A 19778-nucleotide genomic window follows, 5' to 3' on the forward strand; every position below is an offset into this window, starting at 1 on the left:
CCGCCCCAGCGGCTCAGATACCTGGAACATGGGAGTTGCTTTCAGCAGGGATAAGTGACTTTGTTTGCTGAGGGCTAGGTGCACTGAAAGCTCTCCATAAGTTCAACTCTCATGGATGCTGTGAGCACATTGACACACAGCTTCGGCTATGCTAGCAGGTTGCCACCACGAAGGGGACAGTGGTCGCAGTCCACAGGCGAGGGTATTCACTATAATGCTTTTTTTAGCACTTAGGCCCCATGCTGGGTCCATGTGATCTCTGAGCTCCTGGAACTGCGTGAAACCTTTCTGTATTTTTCTCAGAAAACAGTCTATAGCAGTCATGGCAGTTGTAAAAGGACCAGTAACTCCCCAAAGGCTCAGACTCCTGACCTCAAGACTAGGTTTACTAACGAATGTCAGTCTGAGCCACCACTAACTTAATGCTTTTCTTTAAATCAATTCACTTTTGATACCTAAACTATAGGGTACAAGAAGAAGATTAATTAAAAAAAATATCTGTATAAAATTTCCACAAGGAAACTTATTACTTCGTAGGATAATTAAAAATATATAGTCTTATCGATGCATACAAAAGATATGCTGAATTAAACATTTATAAGTGCTTAATTGCTACTTTAATGAGACATAAATTCATAAACTATGCCTTTGTGTTTGTGCTGTGTATGGTATATGTGTATCATTGACACACATGGGGTCAGTGGAGGGCATGTGCTGTCCTTGTTCACTTTATACCTTGTTCTATCAAGACAGCATTTCTCAGTCAACCAGGGACTAAGCTGGTGACCAGTAAGCTCTAGGAAATCTGGCTCTGTTCGTCCCTTCAAGGAGTGGGGTTAAAGGTGTGTGGGACCATGGTTTGACTTTTTACAGGGCTCCTGGGGATTTGAACTCAGGTCTTGATGCTTGTATGGCAAGCACTCTTACTCACCGAACCATCTCCCCAGCTCAGAACTATACTCTTGAGAGAAGCTTTTGTTACTAGTTGAAAATATGAATCATTTGTTATAAGTGAAAAGCTATGGTTAAAAAAAAAAAAAGATAGAAACACAACACTCTTAGTACCTTTTTGGATTGCTCCAGACTGGGAGGCCTCAGGCCTGCTCTTCCTTCCTCAGAAAGAAGAGTGAGTTGACATTTTGACTTTATAGTGAGAGGCATTCCTTTTTGAGGGACCTAAAGTATTGAAAGATGTGAACTGAGGATCCCTTTCTCCTTGGGGAACTCAGTCCCTGGCACATAGTAAATGCTTCATAAATATTTGATCAATGACTGAATATGTAATTCAGAGGTTCTTGTACCATTTATAGCTGTAATGTGAATCCATTGCATAGACCACGAAAACATATATCCAATTTGATTTGACCAGCTGCAGAGACATCCCTGGAAAGCACTGTATTAGAGACCCCATGGCCCATACTGATTTCCTCGGCAGTCTTAGGATCAGGCTTATTAAGCAGATCTAATGAGACAGTCCTCTGGAAGGGCTGAGGGGTGAGACCTCACCACCTGGGTGAGACATTTCTATTATTTCCCTCTACCTTCTGTGAGGTGCTAGAGGAGGAGGTTCGGCTTAGATAAGAAGGGATAAAGTTGGGGAACAGATGTTACAGTAAATCCACCTACGTCAATTGGCTCTTAGGGGCTTTGAATGATTTAGGGGGGTTGTGAAGTGTAAGGATCAAAGGCGTTATGCCCGTACAGAGAGAAGCATTTGTTGGTTGGACATGTTCTAAGGAGGTCATCCTGTAGGGTCTATTCTACAACTCTGAAGAGTAAACACTGAACACTCAACTTGCTGTGAGCCAACAACACTCACCACAGCCACAGGGCATCCTTGTAGGATCACGACTATTCTTTAACAAAATTCTTTCTTTGTACTAATCACTGGGCTAAAAGCATGTCCTTTTTTTTGTTTGTCTTGTTTTTTGTTTTTTTGTTATTTTGTTTTTTGCCTGAGTGGTAGTTAGTTTTAATTGTCAGTTTGATGCAGTCTTGAAGAGAGCCTTATTGAGGGACTGTCTAGAGAAGGTTGATCTATAGGCATCTGGACAATCTGTGCGTGACTGACTTGATTACATTAGTTGAAGTAGGCCCACTGTGGGTGTCACCATTCCCTCAGTAGAGGCTTCTGAACTGTATAAGAGTGGAGAGGGCCACTGAGCGCACGTGTGCATGCATTCATTCTCTCCCTCCTCTTGACCGTGGGTGTGGACAGCTGCTTCATGCTCCTGCCGCTTTGGCTTCCCTGCAATGATAGACTGGCTGTATGTAGCCCAGAACTTTGAGCTGAAATAAACCCTCCTTTCTATTGAGTTACTTTTGTCAGTGTATTTTACCATGGCGACTGGATAAGAAACTAGGATAGATTCCCCATTTTACCACCTCTGTCCTTAGGACAACCCGACTTGGCCATGCAATGTGAAGCTCCAAAGGACACTAATCACACTGCGATGTATATTCCCAGCCTATAGACCGTGGTTATTCCATGCTGACAGACGGAAGCCCAGATTCAACAAATATGTCCTCAGAGGTCACAGAGCAGGTGGCAAGTAGAGTTTAGAAGTGGAATCTTTGAATCTAGGCAGCCTCAAATACAGGCCCCCAAACCAGCACTCAGGAAACACCACTCAGGAAAACAGAATATATATGTTGACAGATATAAAGATCGGAAGAATGGACAATGAGTATCTGTCAACACTGCTTATCCACAGGCAGGAAAATTGTGGGTGAACTTTCCTTTCGGTGCTTTTTGGTGTTTTCCAACCCCTCTCCCATACAAACTAATTATGGACTCAGTGAAAACTCAGAAAAAAATCCAAACAAACCGCAAGACACTATGTTAAATCACATACTACCTGGTTTTAAAAAGTATCCTATTTTGTGTAATTCCCGCAACAGCTTGATGATCAAGCTGGATTAGTTGCTGTGTTAAAGATGATACCATAGTGTCACAGATATATATCTTTGGAGCCTGTAGGAGATCCTTTCAGGTAAGCGACAGAGACATTGAAAGGAAATCTTTCACTGTTGACCCCGGAAACCTTCTCTGATAATCCCATTGTGCCTATACTCTGCTGACCTTATACTGTCACTATAGGGATAAAGGGGGAGTGTGTCTTTTTTATTCTTCCCACATTACTCACTGTGCATTATCTAACACTGGTGCAAAGACAGAACCAGTGAGCATGCTCGAAGACTGCTATGAGGAGCCATCAGAATCTGTGGCATCATTTATTTGGAGTACAGAACACCAGTATTGAGCTCTGGTTTGTAGCATCCCACTAGGCTGTGACTTTCAGAGGTTCTTGGATATTAAAAATTCAGATTTAACTTATTTCACTGTTATCATCAGGCAAACCCACGATCTCAGGGGAGCCAGTCGGACGTGAAACCAGTTTGATCCACTTATAAATGGAGTGAGGCTCTTTTTTCCCCCCATCCTCTTATTAGCAGTGTGTGGCTATACCTTCAGCCAAACTGTGTCTTTCTAGCAGAAATGGTCTGGCCCATTAAAATCTAGAAAACTATAAAACACTTTCAGCACTGGCTCTGTAAAAGGAAGCCCTCCTGGATTTGGAAATTCCGTTTGAGGTTTTCCCATCTCCATTTTCCAAGATCATAAATTCGTCCGGCAAATATAAGTCTTTGGGGCTAATAGACTCATGTTTAAGTTTTAAAACAAACTGGAGATAAGAGTAAGCAAAGTAGCTGTTTACAATAACTAAAGTAACCACTGACTACTGTGTTTGCAGACATCCTCTGTGGATCCCTCTGATGGCTCAGCACTTCATTTACAAGTGCTACTCCCCATGATAGGTCCCCCTTAACCAACAATTCCTTACCACCCCGAACATTCCAAGTGTCTTCCCTGTCCTCTGTCACTCTCTACCTTCATTTCAGTTCTCTGCTCTATGCTTCATCTTTAATTAGAATGTGAACTTCTAGAAAAGAGAGTTTGGGTTTGACTCTCCAGTCTCTGTTCAGAGCCTAACATAGGGCCAGCAAATTATGATAGGCACTTAGCTAACATACATTACACAGACAATAGTTGAGAATAAAAATAATAAAATAGGAGCATGTTAGCCCTTAGCTATTCAAAGAAGGGAAACTTCTGGATAAGCAATACCCAGGCCTCTGTTAGAAATGAATATCTGGCTGGATGGTGGTGGTACACACCTTTAATCACAGCCCTCAGAGGCAGAGGCAGGGGCAGAGGCAGGGGCAGGGGCAGAGGCAGGTGGATCTCTGAGTTCAAGACCAGTCTGGTCTACAGAGTAAGTTTCAGGATGACCAGGGTTACATAGAGAAACACTGTCTCAAAATGACAACAACAACAAAACAAAACAAAACCAAAAAACTAAAACCAAAACTAAAACAAACAAAAAACAAAAAAGCTCCAAAACCTCTAAAAGACAGACAGACAGACAGATAGATAGACAGATAGTCAGACAGACATATAATACCTGGTCTGAGGATATGGCTCAGTAGTTGAAATGCATATTGTACAAGTGTGAGGATGGGCTTTATAATCCCCAGAACCCACATACATGCTGGCTAGGTGTTGTGACCTGCCTATAATTCCAGCTTTTGAAGATGGAGAGAGGGTATACCTAGAGCAAATCAGCTAGTTTGCTATGACTGACCATGAGTGAGCTATTGGTTTGATTGAGTTACACCACATCAGCAATAGGACAGAAGAGTGATGGAGAATAATTCCCAGCATCAATCTGTGTCTCTACATGTTCTTGTACGCACACTCATGCATTCCCATATACATGTCCATGCCGATATGCACACACACTCTTGTACATACAACACACACACATACATACATGCCTGCATGTGTGCTTGTACACACACACACACACACACACTCTCACACATACAAATGCACACATATGCACACAATCACACACACACACACTCTCACACATACAAATGGACACATATGCACACAATCACACACACACACACACACACATACACACACACACACACACACACACTCACACAGACAAATGGGAAAAAGCCCCACACATAGAATTTTTGATTCAGAGCATCAAATCTGCTTCTGAGCAAGATTCCGAAGTGAGAAACATCATCCCACACCACACTGATATACTTATTTACTCGTGCAAGTACACATATGCACACAATTGTCAAGACTATGGGTGCCATTTATAGGAGTCATCCACTTGATGATGATGAGATCTCTAATGGGGTCTGCTTTTAGACTAGACTGCTCACCCAGCCAGGGAGCTCCAGGGCTCCTTCTCTCTCTGGCTCCCCAGCAAGCACATGCAACCACACAATCTTTAGTGGGTGGGAGTCAAGCTAAATTAAGGTTCTTACGCTTGTGTAGCAAGGACTTTACTGATGGAGGCATTCCCCTACAACTATTTTATTTCATTTTTAAGACACAGTCTCATGCTGGCTTTAAACTCAATTTTTTAAACCAAAGATTAAATAAGAACATGAAGCTGGGAGGAAGACTGGGGTGGGGGCAGGGACGTTAGAGGAAGTTGGAGGGAGAAAACAGTAGCTAGATATGATCAATATATATGTAAATGTATGAAAATGACAGAAAAATTTTAAAAAAACATTATTTAAACAATAATAGCAACATCAACACCCTACCTTCAGTCTGTAACTGAAGATGGCCTTGAACTTTTGACCCCTCTGCTCTTACCTTCTGAGTCCTGGGTTCTTAGGCCACACCTGTTTAAGTGTGTTGAGATGGAACTGGTGTTTTCAGGCATACCAGGCAAGCACTCTGCCAACTGGGCTATAGCCCCAGGCATACAAATTTATTTTTAAAATTTGTTGTCTTGCGTCTCTTGGTTCTCAGGGAAAAGCATGGGATTGGTTCCCTTGTATTCAGTTCTCTTACGGCTCCTATCCTTAGTAGGATAAAGTTCAAACTGCTTGGGCTGGAATTTAAGACCCATTGAACTTGGCTGCAATGAGCTGATCCTCTGCAACATTCCCTGGCCTCTTTCCTTCTACTAACGCCTGCTGTCTCCTGGCCTGCGATGGCCCTCTTTTCCTGCCCCTCCTTTCCAGACCTGGCTTGGATGGATTCCTCCTTCTTATAACTATTTTCTTCTGGGGTGTGAAAACAGGAAGAAACTAGCACAGAGAAACTCTGTAAGATATGGGTGGTGCTGGCAGCAGCCAGCAGTAGTTAGGCAGGAGGGATGGGCTCTGTAGTCTCAATTTACACAGGTACACACTGGGCTCTGGGTGTGTGGGACTCATCTAGTATCATAAGCAGCATGTAACTGATGGAACTGAGACTCAATTTCAAGCATACCTGGCTGCAAAGCTGGACACGCTTCCATAACACACAATAATTATTTTTCTACTTTAGCACATTTCTGGGATAAGGGAAAGCCAATATTGTTTACTTATGTCTTTTTTGTTTTAATCCTCTCTTTTTTTTACTTGGGTATTCTTAATGTTGTATTCGTTACATAAAACCTGTGCATGTATCTGGAAGCCAAGAGTTCTGAGGATTCTTTTCAGCTGGCAATACTGGTTAAGCAGACAACTTAGCATCATATGGTTTCAGGGACCCACAGGCCCACCAAGTCTCCTCTTTGGTTACTCACAAAGCACAGAGTCCCCAGACTAAGTATACCTGCGGTTTGTGCATGTGGATAAGTACACCTGAGTGTAAGTACTCCTGGAAGCCAGAGGCATCAGATGCCCTGAAGCTGGAGTAATAGATCCCTATGAGACACTGTAAGTGTACTGGGAATTGTACTGGGTCCTCTGGAAGAGCAGCAATTGCTCCTACCCACTAAATAATCTCTCTAGTCCCATTTCTCTCTGTCTCTGTCTCTGTCTCTGTCTCTGTCTCTGTCTCTGTCTCTGTCTCTCTCTCTCTCTCTCTTCCTCTGTTTGTTTTGATCTCATGATCTCATTCTATAGCTCTAGGATATCTTGGCTATTACTACATAGCTCAGGTTGCCTTTGAACTCATGGCAGTTTACCTCCCTCAGCCTCTTGAATACTGGAGTCACAGTCAGGCTCCATCATATCTGTCTTTATCCCTCTTCTTTACTTATCCAAATGAGATCCACTTACTTACCTAACTGAACCCAGCTCAGTTCTCATCTCTGCCTTGAGAACTTCCCTGACTGTTCCAGACAACATCATTTTAGTTTCTCACAAGGAGAGCCCATAGTACATAGGCTAATATAAGATTCTATTGTTAACAGGTGACACCTTACAAGATAGGGTCTATGTCTTATACTGCTATCATGGGGCTGGACATACAGTCAGCTTCTATTGATTAACTGTTGATTAATTGGTGTGCCTATTCCAATGTCCAAGAGGTGATCCTCCTGCTGGAATCAGCCCAAAGTGGGGAGTAGGTGGATGGAGTGTCTTTATAGCATGTAAGGGGGACTCTTCCAAATCCCGTGAAAGTTCTATGCTTTGACTTCGTGGGAAATAGTGTTTTGCTCTGTGGAAGGCTTTCACAGACTGAGTGAGATTTATGGGGAAGCAGCTATAAAACTTTATAAAGGGATATAAAAAGAAGACACGTATAAATGGTGAGACATAGCTTGCTTTTGAACAGAAGTCCCTATCCATCATAGATCTATTTCTCCCCAGATTCCTCTGAAGGTCCAAAACAACCTTGTTAAAATCCCAAGAAGTTTTTGGTGGACATAGGTTTTTAAAAAAAAATCCAAAATGAAATATATGCATAATTATTAAATATAAAAGAAAAATGATGAGAAGTCCAGGAAATTTGAAAAAAATGATGGGGTGACTTTGGAGATGAGTTAGCTCATTGCCTGAGTATATTAATTAATTCTGTCCATAAAATATGAGGGCAGGAAATAAGGAAAAGGCAGAAAGATTCATAATGTTATACATTTAGGTAAAGAACCAAATACCCATGAAATTTTATGTGTCACTTCAACGCTTTCAGGAAAAATAGATTATTTGTAAACAAAGTTGGGGCAACTAGAAAGAAATGAAGTTGGGTCCTTACTTCATCCGTTTCTAATACATAAATAAGCTTGTAACAATTTAAGATTGTAAGTATTCAAAAACCCTGTTAAAATAGTAGAGGAGAGCTGGGTCTGCAGCCACGGATCTGTAATGCTGGGCACTAAGGAGGTTGAGGTAGTAGGAGTAGGGTCATGAGTGGTAGGTTTACCTGGGCCTATGGAGGGCACTCAAGTATAATTCCAGTTTAGCCAATTTAGTGAGTCCCTGTTTCAAAAACAACAATCACAACAACAACCAGCAGCAGCAACAACAGCAGCAAAGAAAAACTAAGCATGGGACTGACAATTTAACTCAGAGGTAAAGTGTTTGCCCAGGGTGCATGAGGTGCTAGTATGATGCTTTGTATATGCTCTGCCCAGAAAATGGTACTGTGAGAAGGTGTGGCCCTGTTGGAGTAGGTGTAGCCTTGTTGGAGAAGGTGTGTCACTATGGGTGTGGGCTATAAAACTCTCTTCCTAGCTGCCTGGAAGTGAGTATTCTGCTAGCAGCCTTCAGATGAAGATGTAGAACTCTCAGCTCTGCCTGCCTGGACACTGCCATGCTCCCACCTTGATGATAATGGACTGAACCTCTGAACCTGTAAGCCAGCCCCAATGAAATGCTGTCCTTCATAAGACTTGCATTGGTCCTGGTATCTGTTCACAGCAGTAAAACCCCAACTAAGATACCTAGCTTAGTCCTCAGTATTGAAAAACATCAGAAGTGAATATACATAAATATTGTAATGGTTTGGAAAAAAGAGAGATTTTAAGGTGTGGCAGAATTTCAGGACTGCTAAGAAGGAAATGTAGATGATGAATTTGTTGAGGTATGTTTATAAGGTCACAGATTTTTATTTGTTTATTTATTTTCTTACTTTGGGGGACAAGATATGGCTTCAAACTTTGTGTATAGCCAGTGATGGCCTTAAACTTCTGGTTCCCCTGTTTCCATCTCTCTGAGTGTTTAGATTATAGGCTTGCATGACCACATATAGATTAGGTGGTACAAGGCGGAAAACCAGGACTTCATGCTTGCTAGGGAAGCACTCTACCAACTGAATGATGTCTCTATCCCAAAGTCTGCAGACTTTAAAACCAAAGATGTGAGAAAAGTTAAGAGAAATACTAATTTTGTTTCTGTTTTGAGGTTGAACCCAGGGCCTTGCACATGTGAATCAAATACTCTACCATTGAGTTACGTTTCCAGCCCAAGAGAAATATCTGTAACTTAAGTGACAGCAAAAGGAATGGCATCTCAGATACAGCAAAGCTCTCTTTGAAATCAACCAAAGAAAAACAAATCAGTAGAAAACCAAGCAAATCAGATGGATAAGCAAATAGGATCAGGACAGTGGTCAGCTCAGGAAGTTGTGAAAAGTAAAATTCTTCTGCAAATAAACAATGTGAAATGTTTGAGAGCTAACAGTTGAGATGAGAGCTTAAAAAGTGCTATGGGGGACGTTGTCGTTAGAGTGATGACAAGTAGCTAAGAGCATTTGCTGTTCTATAGAGGACCAGGGTCAACTGAAGTTCCAGCTCCAGGGAATCCATTGCCCTCTTCTGAACTCATTTGGTGCACACACACACACACACACACACACACACACACACACACACACACACACACACACACACACACACACACACACACACACAGAGTCACACACATAGTCATATGCATAAATCTTAGTGGGAAAAAGTGCCAGTGTTCAGTTTGCCAAGGGTATAGGAGAGAAGACATTTTTTTTATGTGCTCCAGTGGAAGGAGTGGCTTTGTGGTGGAAAAGTGGCATTACCTAATAAGATCAAATGACCATGGGTTTTGACTTATGTATGACACCCAGGAACTTGTCCTCCAGAAGTGTTCTTGAAAGAGAGCAAGATGAAAAGAGTAGGGAACCAAAGCTGTGCTCCCCCAAACTGAGAAATAACCCAGATTCCCAACAATAGGGGATTGTAAAATAAACCATGAGGCCCTCATGCTGTGAAAAACCATATATTTACCAAAATGGTAAGCTTAGCCTAAAGTGACTTACATAATCATATTAAAAAGAAAAAGATAGCAAGTTTCAGGAGATCAGGACTACAACCTACTTTTAAACCATTTATTTTATTTTATCCATGCAAGTATTTCGTCTGTGTGAATGTGTGTGCACTGTATGCATACCTGGTGCTACCAGGACAGAAAATGGCATTAGATCCCCTCGAACTGGAGTTAGAGAGGTTTGCAGGCAACCAAGAGGATGCTAGGAGTGGAACATGGATCCTCTGTAAGAATGACAAGGGTTCTTCATGACTGAGATCTCTCTCCACGCTTAATCTGATTTTTACATAAAAACTCTCTCTCTCTCCCTCTTCCCCCCTGTGTATATACTGTTATATTTATTAAAAAATCTGAATGACTAAAGGCTGAATTGCTGATAGTGCTTATTTCTGAAAGATGGACTGTATGAAAAATTTCACTTTTTAATCTTTTTTTGTAATAAACAAATACTGCTTTGTTGGAGTGTGTGTGTGGGAGAGATAGGTTGAAAACAATGTGTATGTGTGTGTGTGTGTGGGTGTGTGTGTGGTGTTGAAGTCTACACAAGAAGAGCCTACGGTGGACACTGAAGCCTGGCCTTGGCTTACAGGTTATGAAGTAAGGGGTTGATGAACTCCCAGGGTCTCTTCTCACTCTGACTCTAAGCCTCCTGCCCACCATTTTGAAATGGGCCTGAAGTTAGCGGAGAAAGTACATGGCCTCTTTGGCCCGAGTTTCTTTGAGCCCAGAACAAACAGGCCACCCAGCACTTGATTCTTCCTTGCAAGGTGGTAGATGAGCCTGTCGGTGGGCTGAAAGGCCCACGTGTCTACGATGAAAGGCTCCACGACAGAACAGGGGCAATTACCGGCCTTGGGGAGCCAGATGGGCAGCCAGCCGGATTGGACCACTTAGGCCATTAGGCTCCACAAGATGCCTTTCATCCTGTCTCCCAGCAGCTGTTGGCTCATTTGAGTTTTCTTTCTGACTCATCCCTTTGTTCAGTCATTTGGCTGGTGGGATCAAACTTTTCCTATCTCCAAACTTGTCTTCCATGTTTAGCTTGGCTCTGGACCCCTTCGTGGCTCTGTATATTTTCTTTCCACCTGTTTGGTCCCATCTGGGACACACTGCTCCCTCAGGGGCTATGTCTGGGGATCGTGATGTCTTTTTCATCTGGAGCCCTTCATGGTCTTTGACTGCAGTGTGAGTGATGCCAGTCTCAGCATCAGGGTGTCCTGCCTTCTCACCAGAGCCCCAACATGCCTTCTCGTCCTAAGAGCTAAGCACATTGCTTGGCACTGTGAAATTTTGTATGATGAAATGACTATTCTTTGCTGTTGATTGACAGTCACTCTGCAGGTTCTAGAAAAAAAAAAAAAGAGCTCATTCTGGTTCTTAGGCTAAGTTTGCGAGCATGCCCTAAAATGACTCTGGGTACTGTGTCAGTGAGATAGGAGCGAGAAGTTCTGGGTGCTGCTCCACGGGAGCATGACTGTGGATAAAAGGAATGCACAGTGCATTTCAAAAAGTTGGAAGAAAGGAGTTTTTGAAGTTTTTACGGAAAAGAAATGATCACAATCGTATCTGGTGGTTTATGCTTGTAATTTTAGTACACTGGGGACAGAAGCAAATGGGCAGACTTGTGAGTTCTAGGCCAGCGGAGGTACTTAGTGAGCATCCATCTGAAAACTAGGGAGAGATCAGGAGAGGGAGGGTACACATCAGTGAAAAGCACTTGCTGCTCTTGTAAAGGATCTCGGCTCTGTTTTCAGCACCCACAGGATAGTTCAAAACCATTGTAAATCCAGTTCTAAGGGATACAGCATCTCTAGCATTCATGAGTGCCAGGCACATGCACAGTATATGTACATACACCTTAGCAAAACATTGACACACTGACATATGGAAATAATGAATCATAAAAATATGCAAGAGTCAGAAAGATATTTCATTTTATATATACATATGCATATATATATATACCATTCAGTCTCTGAGAAGATAAACATGTTCACTACAACAAAGCATCACATTGTATCCCATTACTACAAACTTTATTTTTTTTTGTTTCATTGAAAAACAATTAAAAGGTCCCTGAAATTCCTGATCATTATCATGGTTTAAAGACTGTTCACAGATGGGCAGTGTTCTGGAGGGAAGGGCCTGAAACAATTCCTTGCTCGGCTGGCAGATGCCCAGTAGGATAGATGCAGAGATGGGTGGGTTTGTGGTGGCCACATGAGAAGAATTTTAGAGAATTTTAATGAAAATTCTGAATGTGTTCTATTTGTGTTATAAATAAATGCATTATTTATAAATGTGCCGCTCAGACATAGTTAGGGGACGCTCCTCTTGAAAAGTAGGTGAAATTGTCTCCTAGGTCCCTTCTCTACAGTCTTTCAATTTCAAGCCCTCCCTTGGAGTATCATGATCCCCGGGGGTTGTCTGTCCTCAGTCTGGCCTTTCCCACCTCTTTGTTTCCAGTTTCTTGATGTTCCTCTTGCTTATATCCCATGTGGCAATGGCTCCTTGAGAGAAGAATCTCTCATACCATGTGCAGTGTACGGATCCTGAACTTCATAGCTTACAGCCGTAACTGTCAATGTGGTGGAATTTAGAGGTGGAGCCTTTGCGGATTCAGTCTTGAAGGTGGAACCCTCAAAAACAGGACACTAGAGGGTTAGGAAAGTACTTGCTTAGTATAAACAACAGCCTGGCTTTTATCACAAACATATAAAAAAAAATTATGGGTCTCCAGAGAACTCTCATACTCTCCATGTGGGGATAGAACAGTCAGCCTGAAATCTGCAGGAGACCAATAAAAAGAACTGGATTGTACTGATGAAATAAAAAAAAAGGAAGTCAGGGAGATGGCTCAGTGGTCGAGAGCACTTGTTGCTCTTATAGAGGACCCAAGTTTACTTCCTAGTACCTATACGGTGGCTCATAACCTTCTGTAACTCTAGTTTCAAGGGGTCTGATGCCATCTTCTGACTTCCACAAGCACCAAACATGCATGTGATGCACATATGTACATGCAGGCAAAACACACATGCAATGAAATAAATAATTAGAAAGAGAAACAAAAACCCATCTTTACCAAAAATAGATCAACCTAGCAGTTCTGGCCTATGGTTCTTTCTTGGAACAGCCTGAGGGGACTAAGACACCAAACATGTAGAGAAGATGCTGGATGCTGGACTCCCTGACCTGCTGATCCTCTCCCATCTCTGTTCTCTGTTTGTCTCTGGAAGGTTTGGATTATTATTATTTTTGAGACAGGGATCTATGTAGCCCAGGCTGGCCCCAAACTTACTGTGTGGCTAAGAATGGCCTTGAACTCCTGATCTCCTCCCCTCAACAACCCATATAAGTACTGGGATTCTATTTCCCAAATGGGCTTTTGGATGTTGGCTTTTGGACTGTCAGTGTCAGCAGGAAGTCCCCAAGCTCTGCTCCACTTTGCAGTGAGCCTCAACCGAGCATCCCCTAGATGTCTGCAGCTGGTTCAGCATTTAATCAGGGAGATTAATATTGATCCTGGAACCAAGGAGATTTCACTGATTGTTTTGTTCAGCATTCCCAGGCTTAGGAGGTGAGCACAATAATTATGTGTAGTTTACATATTAACAACAACAACACTAGGAAACAACAGCTCGGCTATTAAGCGAGTTGTTCAAAACTTCACAGTGGCAAACACGTGATTCAGCTTTAGGCATGACCTCCTCTACCCCTCACTCCTTTAGTCCAGAGCAGTGCTTCTCAACTTTCCTGATGCGCTGATCCTTTAATACAGTTCCTCAAGTTGTGGTGACCCTCAACTGTAAAATTATTTTTTTGCTGCTTCTTCACAACTGTAATTTTGCTACTTTTATGAAACATAATGTAGATAGATATCTAATATGCACGATATTGATATTTAACCTCTGTGAAAGGGTTGTTCACAACCTGCAAGTTGAGAACCACTGGTCTAGAGACTTGTACGCCCTATGGAACATTTGGAATGGGGGCGTCTGGAGAAAATCAGAAGTACTGGTTACCCATAGGGAAGAAGACACTTATGGAAGCTTGTTTGGGAAGGAGACAGTATTGAATCTTTGAAAATGTTGATGAGATAGATTGGAACGGTAGGGCAGAGTACCTGCTTCACTGGAGGAGGCATAAGAGCAACTGAATAAGTATGTTTCAGTAAAGCCTATAGTTTAGGAAGGCTATTTAGCTCCTGAGAGGGGTCTGAGTTCCTGATTTCAGAGGTAGAGAACAGGGACAGACTCTCACAATAGTTAGCAATGGACTCATTCTTTGTGATGGTTAATATTGCTCATCAACCTGACAGAGCATAGACTCTGGGCGTGCCTGCAAGGGTCATCTAGACTGCTAACTGATGAGAAGACCTACCCTAACTGGTGGCAACACCATCCTTGGATTCTGGATTGAATAAGATGGGGTGAATCGTATGACTGAGCTTTACCTCTCTTGGATATAGAACCAAAAGGAGTCCATTTTTCTGATACAGAGACACATACTCAGCCATGTTCATAGCCCCTTTCGCAATATCTAGGACATGGAAAAAGCCTTGATGCCAGCAGCTGATGAACAGCTAATAAAAAGGTGGTATCTATATACAGTGAAATCATATTCAGCTGCACAAATAAAATAAAATTGTGGAATTTGGAGGTAAATGGATAGAACTGGGAAACATTATGCTGAGCGAGTTCACCCAGATCCAGAAAGACAAACATCTCATGCTCTCAAACTCATGTGAGGATCCTCATGTGGAATCTTTAGATTGTGTGTTTTTCTCGGGGGTATGTGTTGAACCAAAGAGGATAGCAAAGGGGCCACTGGTGGAGATGAGAAAGAGAGAGCTTAAGAAATGTGGGGGATGGTAGAACATGGGGATGGTGGAGACTAGTGGTGAGGGAGGTGTAAGTGGGGAGAGGGATGGGAGGGTAGGATATGGAAGGAGACCAGGGGAGGGGTAACTCACTCTAAAGATGTCTGAAAAAGCCAAATGGAAACCTCCTATTTTAAAAGCTTGCTGTCCCTCCTCCTTTTCAAATATTCATATTTGCATGGAGGAGTTGAAATGAAGTCACCCTACACAGAGGATCATACTCCTTCCAGAGATGTAGGTTGACAAATAAAAAGTCCAGGGTCAGGTGTGGAATAGTATCCCTTGAGTTGTGGGCAGAAGTGTCCTGGAGAACATCTCCCCCCAAAAAACCAACAACAATATAGGCGATTATCACTGTTCTTGGTTGCCCACTGGAACTCTATGGTAAGACTCCATGTTGAAGACACCACACACTTTGCACATGGAGAAAGCAAAACAAGCTAAGAGAAGGGAGAGAGAACAGGGTGGACATGTAACTGTAGACATTTGGGAGGTGGAGCAGGAGGACTAGGAGCTTGAGGCTTTCAAAAACCCAAAACAAAGTGTAGAACAGAAGAGGGGGAAAAATAAAAGAGCCGTGTTAGGGAATGACTATTAGTTTTCAATATATAATATTTCTTCTCAAGCAAATTGAGAGAAATTATTTAGAATTAAAAAATCATCTTTCACCCGTCTAGACTTTGCAGACTGAGGTGCATAAGAAGGTGGAGAGATGAGCAATGCCATGAAAGAGAATCAGAGGATAGCAAAAGATGTGTCCGTGTAATGGGGAAAGCAAAGAGAGATGGAAAGTCAGAACTAAGCCGGTGTTAAAAAGACCCCAAACCCTTGTTCCCATCACTTTCTTCTCATGTTTTTGACTCCCATGAAAGAATGAGAATTGAATGGTGGCTGTGGTTGGGTGGTGAAGCCAGGGTATTTTAGATTTCAGTCTGAGAAGTTACTGCATTCTGTTTCCTGGTGATCTGTCCTTCCTGTTCAAATGTAACGTAAACTCTGCTCTAGATCACTCCAAAGGGCTTACTTCAGCTGTTAATTCTTCTGTATGCTTCTTTCCTTGAAGTTTCACCCTGATGCTCAACCCTAAACCTGACAATGTCACTGAGCCTCAACGGCTCATTCTGAAAAAGTAGCCCTGTTTCTTCCAGAAGTGCACGCTTACAATGAGGGCACACAGAAAACTCCACCTGGCTGAGTGGCAGTGAGGACACGTGACTGGCTGGGCTCTGGTCTTCATTTTCCCTCATGCCTCTAACCCACTGATCGATCCAGGAGAGTTGGTGCAGTCTCTGATGGCTCCAGCTTTTGCAAATGTCAAAAGGAGTTGGATGTCAGGAGAGGCCAGCTAAAAGTCCAGCATGTGAACAAACAAGTTTGGCAAGAGCATCTCAAACTCATTCTTCCGAGGTCGCTGACACGCATGAATGGAGGCAGGCTAGCCCATCTGCTCTGAGCTCTTGCTGGCTTAGGAGAGGACAGTATGACTTTAGGAAAAAGCCTTGACCTGGCCACCTGCCTCTGCGTGGCTAGTGCTCCTTTTATAGAGCCAGGTCCTTTATTCTAGTCTCTTTTGATCTGCATCTTTACCTTATGGGTTTGTTAAAAGAAAAGGACAGTCTGGTAGCACCAGCGTTTGAAGACTGGGTTTATTAGCCCCACTTTCTGTTTTACTTTCTGTGATGTTAATGCATCAAGCCTCTAAAAGAATGGTATCTGTGAACCACTGAGAAAAAAGAGTGGCCTGATGCTCAGATGCACAGTTTCTCTGTAACTGTTTCATAGCTTCCATCAGGCTTTCCAAAGAGCCCTTTACTAAAGAAACAGGTTAAGGACCACCGATTTAAAGAAAACCACTGTTTCAATCAAAAGCCGGGTTGTCCACATGCAGGCCCAAACTCTGAGAAGCCCAGTTTCCATTTCTCTAACGAACAGCTCGAAGTGAATAGTGTTGGTTGGGATGCAGGTAAAGGAGACTATTGTGTCCTGATTGTGGGAGTATAAATCAGTTCATGGTTTCTGGAGGGAAACTGAGAGAGATGGCTAAAAAGCTTTAAAGTATGATGTACTGGAGTTCTTTGGAATGGCAGTTCTCAGAATGTATCTTAGCAGCTACTGTTGTTAATTCTGGAATCAGATTGGTAGGTTGAAATTTAGAGTTATTGTCTCTATCTTTGTAGGGGACTCAATCCCTCTAAGCTACAGATTTGGAGGGTTAAATGAAAACATACATGTGAAGTATGTTGTATTCATCTAAGCATGAAAACCCAACAAATAAAAACCCGTGTAGCCAAGCCTGATGACTTGAGTTCAATATCTGGGACCCACATTATGGAAGGAGAGACTCAATACATATTAATTACTATTTGCATACAATGATTTGATTGCCATATTACAAATAATGACTAAAGTTGGAACCAACCTCAAATATGTAACATGAATAATTGGCCTAAAGATATATGGCATTTAACCAGTTAAGATTAATGAAGTGAGTATGATCAGAAAAGCATTTGCATATTTATAAGCTTTCTATATATGTACACACACACACACAGACACATACACATTCATACAGAGGGAAAATTCTCCTTCCAACAGCCATAGGTTGCTAAACAAAAGCCCAGCACCAGGTGTGGGATACCTTGCCTTAAATTGTTGGTCAGAATATCCTGGAGACCCTCCAAACAGTATAGACAGTCACCACTGGTCTTGGTTGCCAGCCAGAATTTGATGATAAAAATCCTATTGCTGAAGGCACCACATACATTGTTTACTCGGCATGGAAGAATCAAGTTGTTATTAACAAGGAAGCTTCCTATTTGAAGGCTAGTTATTGTAAACTGACAGGTTCTATCAAGGCTGTTGTTGGAAAAGTCCATCGACAGTTGTGTCCATCTCTCAACCCTGTGAACTGCAGTAATGACCAGTGTGGCATGGGTACAAGAGTGGCACAAATGTCATAGAGGTAACCAACTGCTTTTTCAATTGAAGTCCATTCCATCATACGACATCATGCTTGGTACTGTAAATCCGGCCAGAGCTCATGGATAGGGAGGTAACAGGGGTTAGAGGTGGACCTTCTATTCTCTTAACTGTACATGCACCAAACTGCTTTTATAGTTATATCTCTGTACCCATGAATTAGTGCAGCCCTGAGACCTCATAAGACAAGTCTTTTTGTTCAGTGGGAGCTAATTAATACAGAAACACACAGTTGATCAAAGTGCAGAGACTAAAGTCAGTGGCATACTCAACCACAAAAGGTACATCTCCCACCACAAAGGTGTAGGGACCATGTGGAACAGGGAGAAGGAAGACTGTAGGAGCCAGAGGCTCGGGAGGACTGAAGTTAAATACTGTCTTTCCTCTATGACAGGACTGTTGTCCTGATGAATGCAACAGCTGTGCTCGATTGCCTGTGAATTTGCACAAGATCAAACCAGTCATCACTGTAGTCTGGAGGTGGAGAGGCTCATGGATCATCTCCCTTATCTGAAGAACTATTGGTAGTTGATAGCTTCTAGAGGAGGAAGATTCAGTTTTCCTGAAGGGTGTGGTCCTGTTAGATCAACAACACATTTGTGAATAATATGGGCATCACAAGTTGGAACTGGTCAGTTATTTAAAAGTAAATAATGAAAGGAGGTCATGAAAAGGAGGTCATGGATCATCTCCCTTATCTGAGGAACTAGTGGTAGTTGATAGCTTCTAGAGGAGGAAGATTCAGTTTTCCTGAAGGGTGTGGTCCTGTTAGATCAACAACACATTTGTGAGTTATATGGGCATCACAAGTTGGAACTGGTAGGTTATTAAAAAGTAAATAATAAAAGGAGGTCATGAAATTGGGAGTGGGTAGTGAGGTGGGGTGGACCTGAGGGGAGTTAGAGGAAGGACTCAGGGGTAAATATGATGAAAATACTTTGTATGAAATTCTCAAAGAGTTAATGAAATTGATAAATATATTGTATTAAAACGTTTGGAGTGTGGGAAGACACCAGGGAGGTTACCAGAGGGCATGTATGATATTCTACAGAAAAATGGCTCAGTAAACATTCTAGGCCTTTTAGTGGCTTTATTTGGGGGCATGAGCTTTTGTGATCTTCATCTTCCTCTTCTGTATCTTTTACATTTTCTGTAATGAACACATGTAGCTTTTTGCAAGAAGATGAAACTGACTTAATAAAATCATTCTATGAAAAAATGACGACTAATCACTGTTGAGAAATGCATCACGACTGTGACCACTTTGGGGCGGGTTTGTTTCTTATATGAAAAATAAGAGCTTTGTTTGTTTGTTTGCTTACTTGTTTGCTCATTTGAGAATGTATAGTTCTAGAGGACCTGGAACTCAGAGATCCCCCTGTCTCTGTCTCGTGAGTGCTGGGATTAAATGTGTGTGCTACCATGCCTGGCTTAAAACTGAGTTTGTAACTGGGCAGAATAGCACGTGACTATAATCCCAGTACTCAGGAAGAGGAGGAGACAGAAGGATTCGGGAATTCAGGTCCCCCAAGTCTGAGATCAGCCTGGGCTACATGAGACCCTGTCTTGAGAAACTGTAACTATGTTCATTAGGCAAAAGTGCTTGTGGTTTAATTGTGAGTACATAACTTTGAATCCCCAGATCCCACGTAAATGCTGGGCATATAGCATGATGATCTGTAATTCCAGTGCTCCTATGGGGAGATGGGAGGCTGACATAAAAGTATCCTCAGAGCTCTTGGGCTAGTTAGTCTGGTACAGCAAACAAGAGATTCTCTCAAACCAAGAGTTTGGTCTGTGGCTCAATGGAGAGTGCTTGCCTAGCAGACCTGAGGCCCCGAGTTAAATAGTTATCATTCCAGGA

General features: G+C 42.3%; 1 protein-coding gene across 2 annotated transcripts in view; it reads right to left on the minus strand.

The window, feature by feature from the left end:
- Positions 1–19778, minus strand: part of Adra1b (adrenoceptor alpha 1B) — a 57826-nt gene that overhangs the window by 9407 nt on the left and 28641 nt on the right. The window contains exon 2 of one of the 2 annotated variants that reach the window (XM_031353563.1): positions 11109–11400. The exons of the other annotated variant lie outside the window; for it this stretch is intronic. Within the exon in view, the coding sequence (XP_031209423.1) occupies positions 11387–11400 (14 nt within the window). The 3' untranslated portion in view covers positions 11109–11386. Of the gene's footprint in view, positions 1–11108; positions 11401–19778 lie in introns of those variants that run through there. 2 annotated transcript variants of the gene reach the window in all.

Source organism: Mastomys coucha, unplaced genomic scaffold (genome assembly GCF_008632895.1).
Source record: "Mastomys coucha isolate ucsf_1 unplaced genomic scaffold, UCSF_Mcou_1 pScaffold5, whole genome shotgun sequence".
Taxonomy (NCBI): Eukaryota; Metazoa; Chordata; class Mammalia; order Rodentia; family Muridae; genus Mastomys; species Mastomys coucha.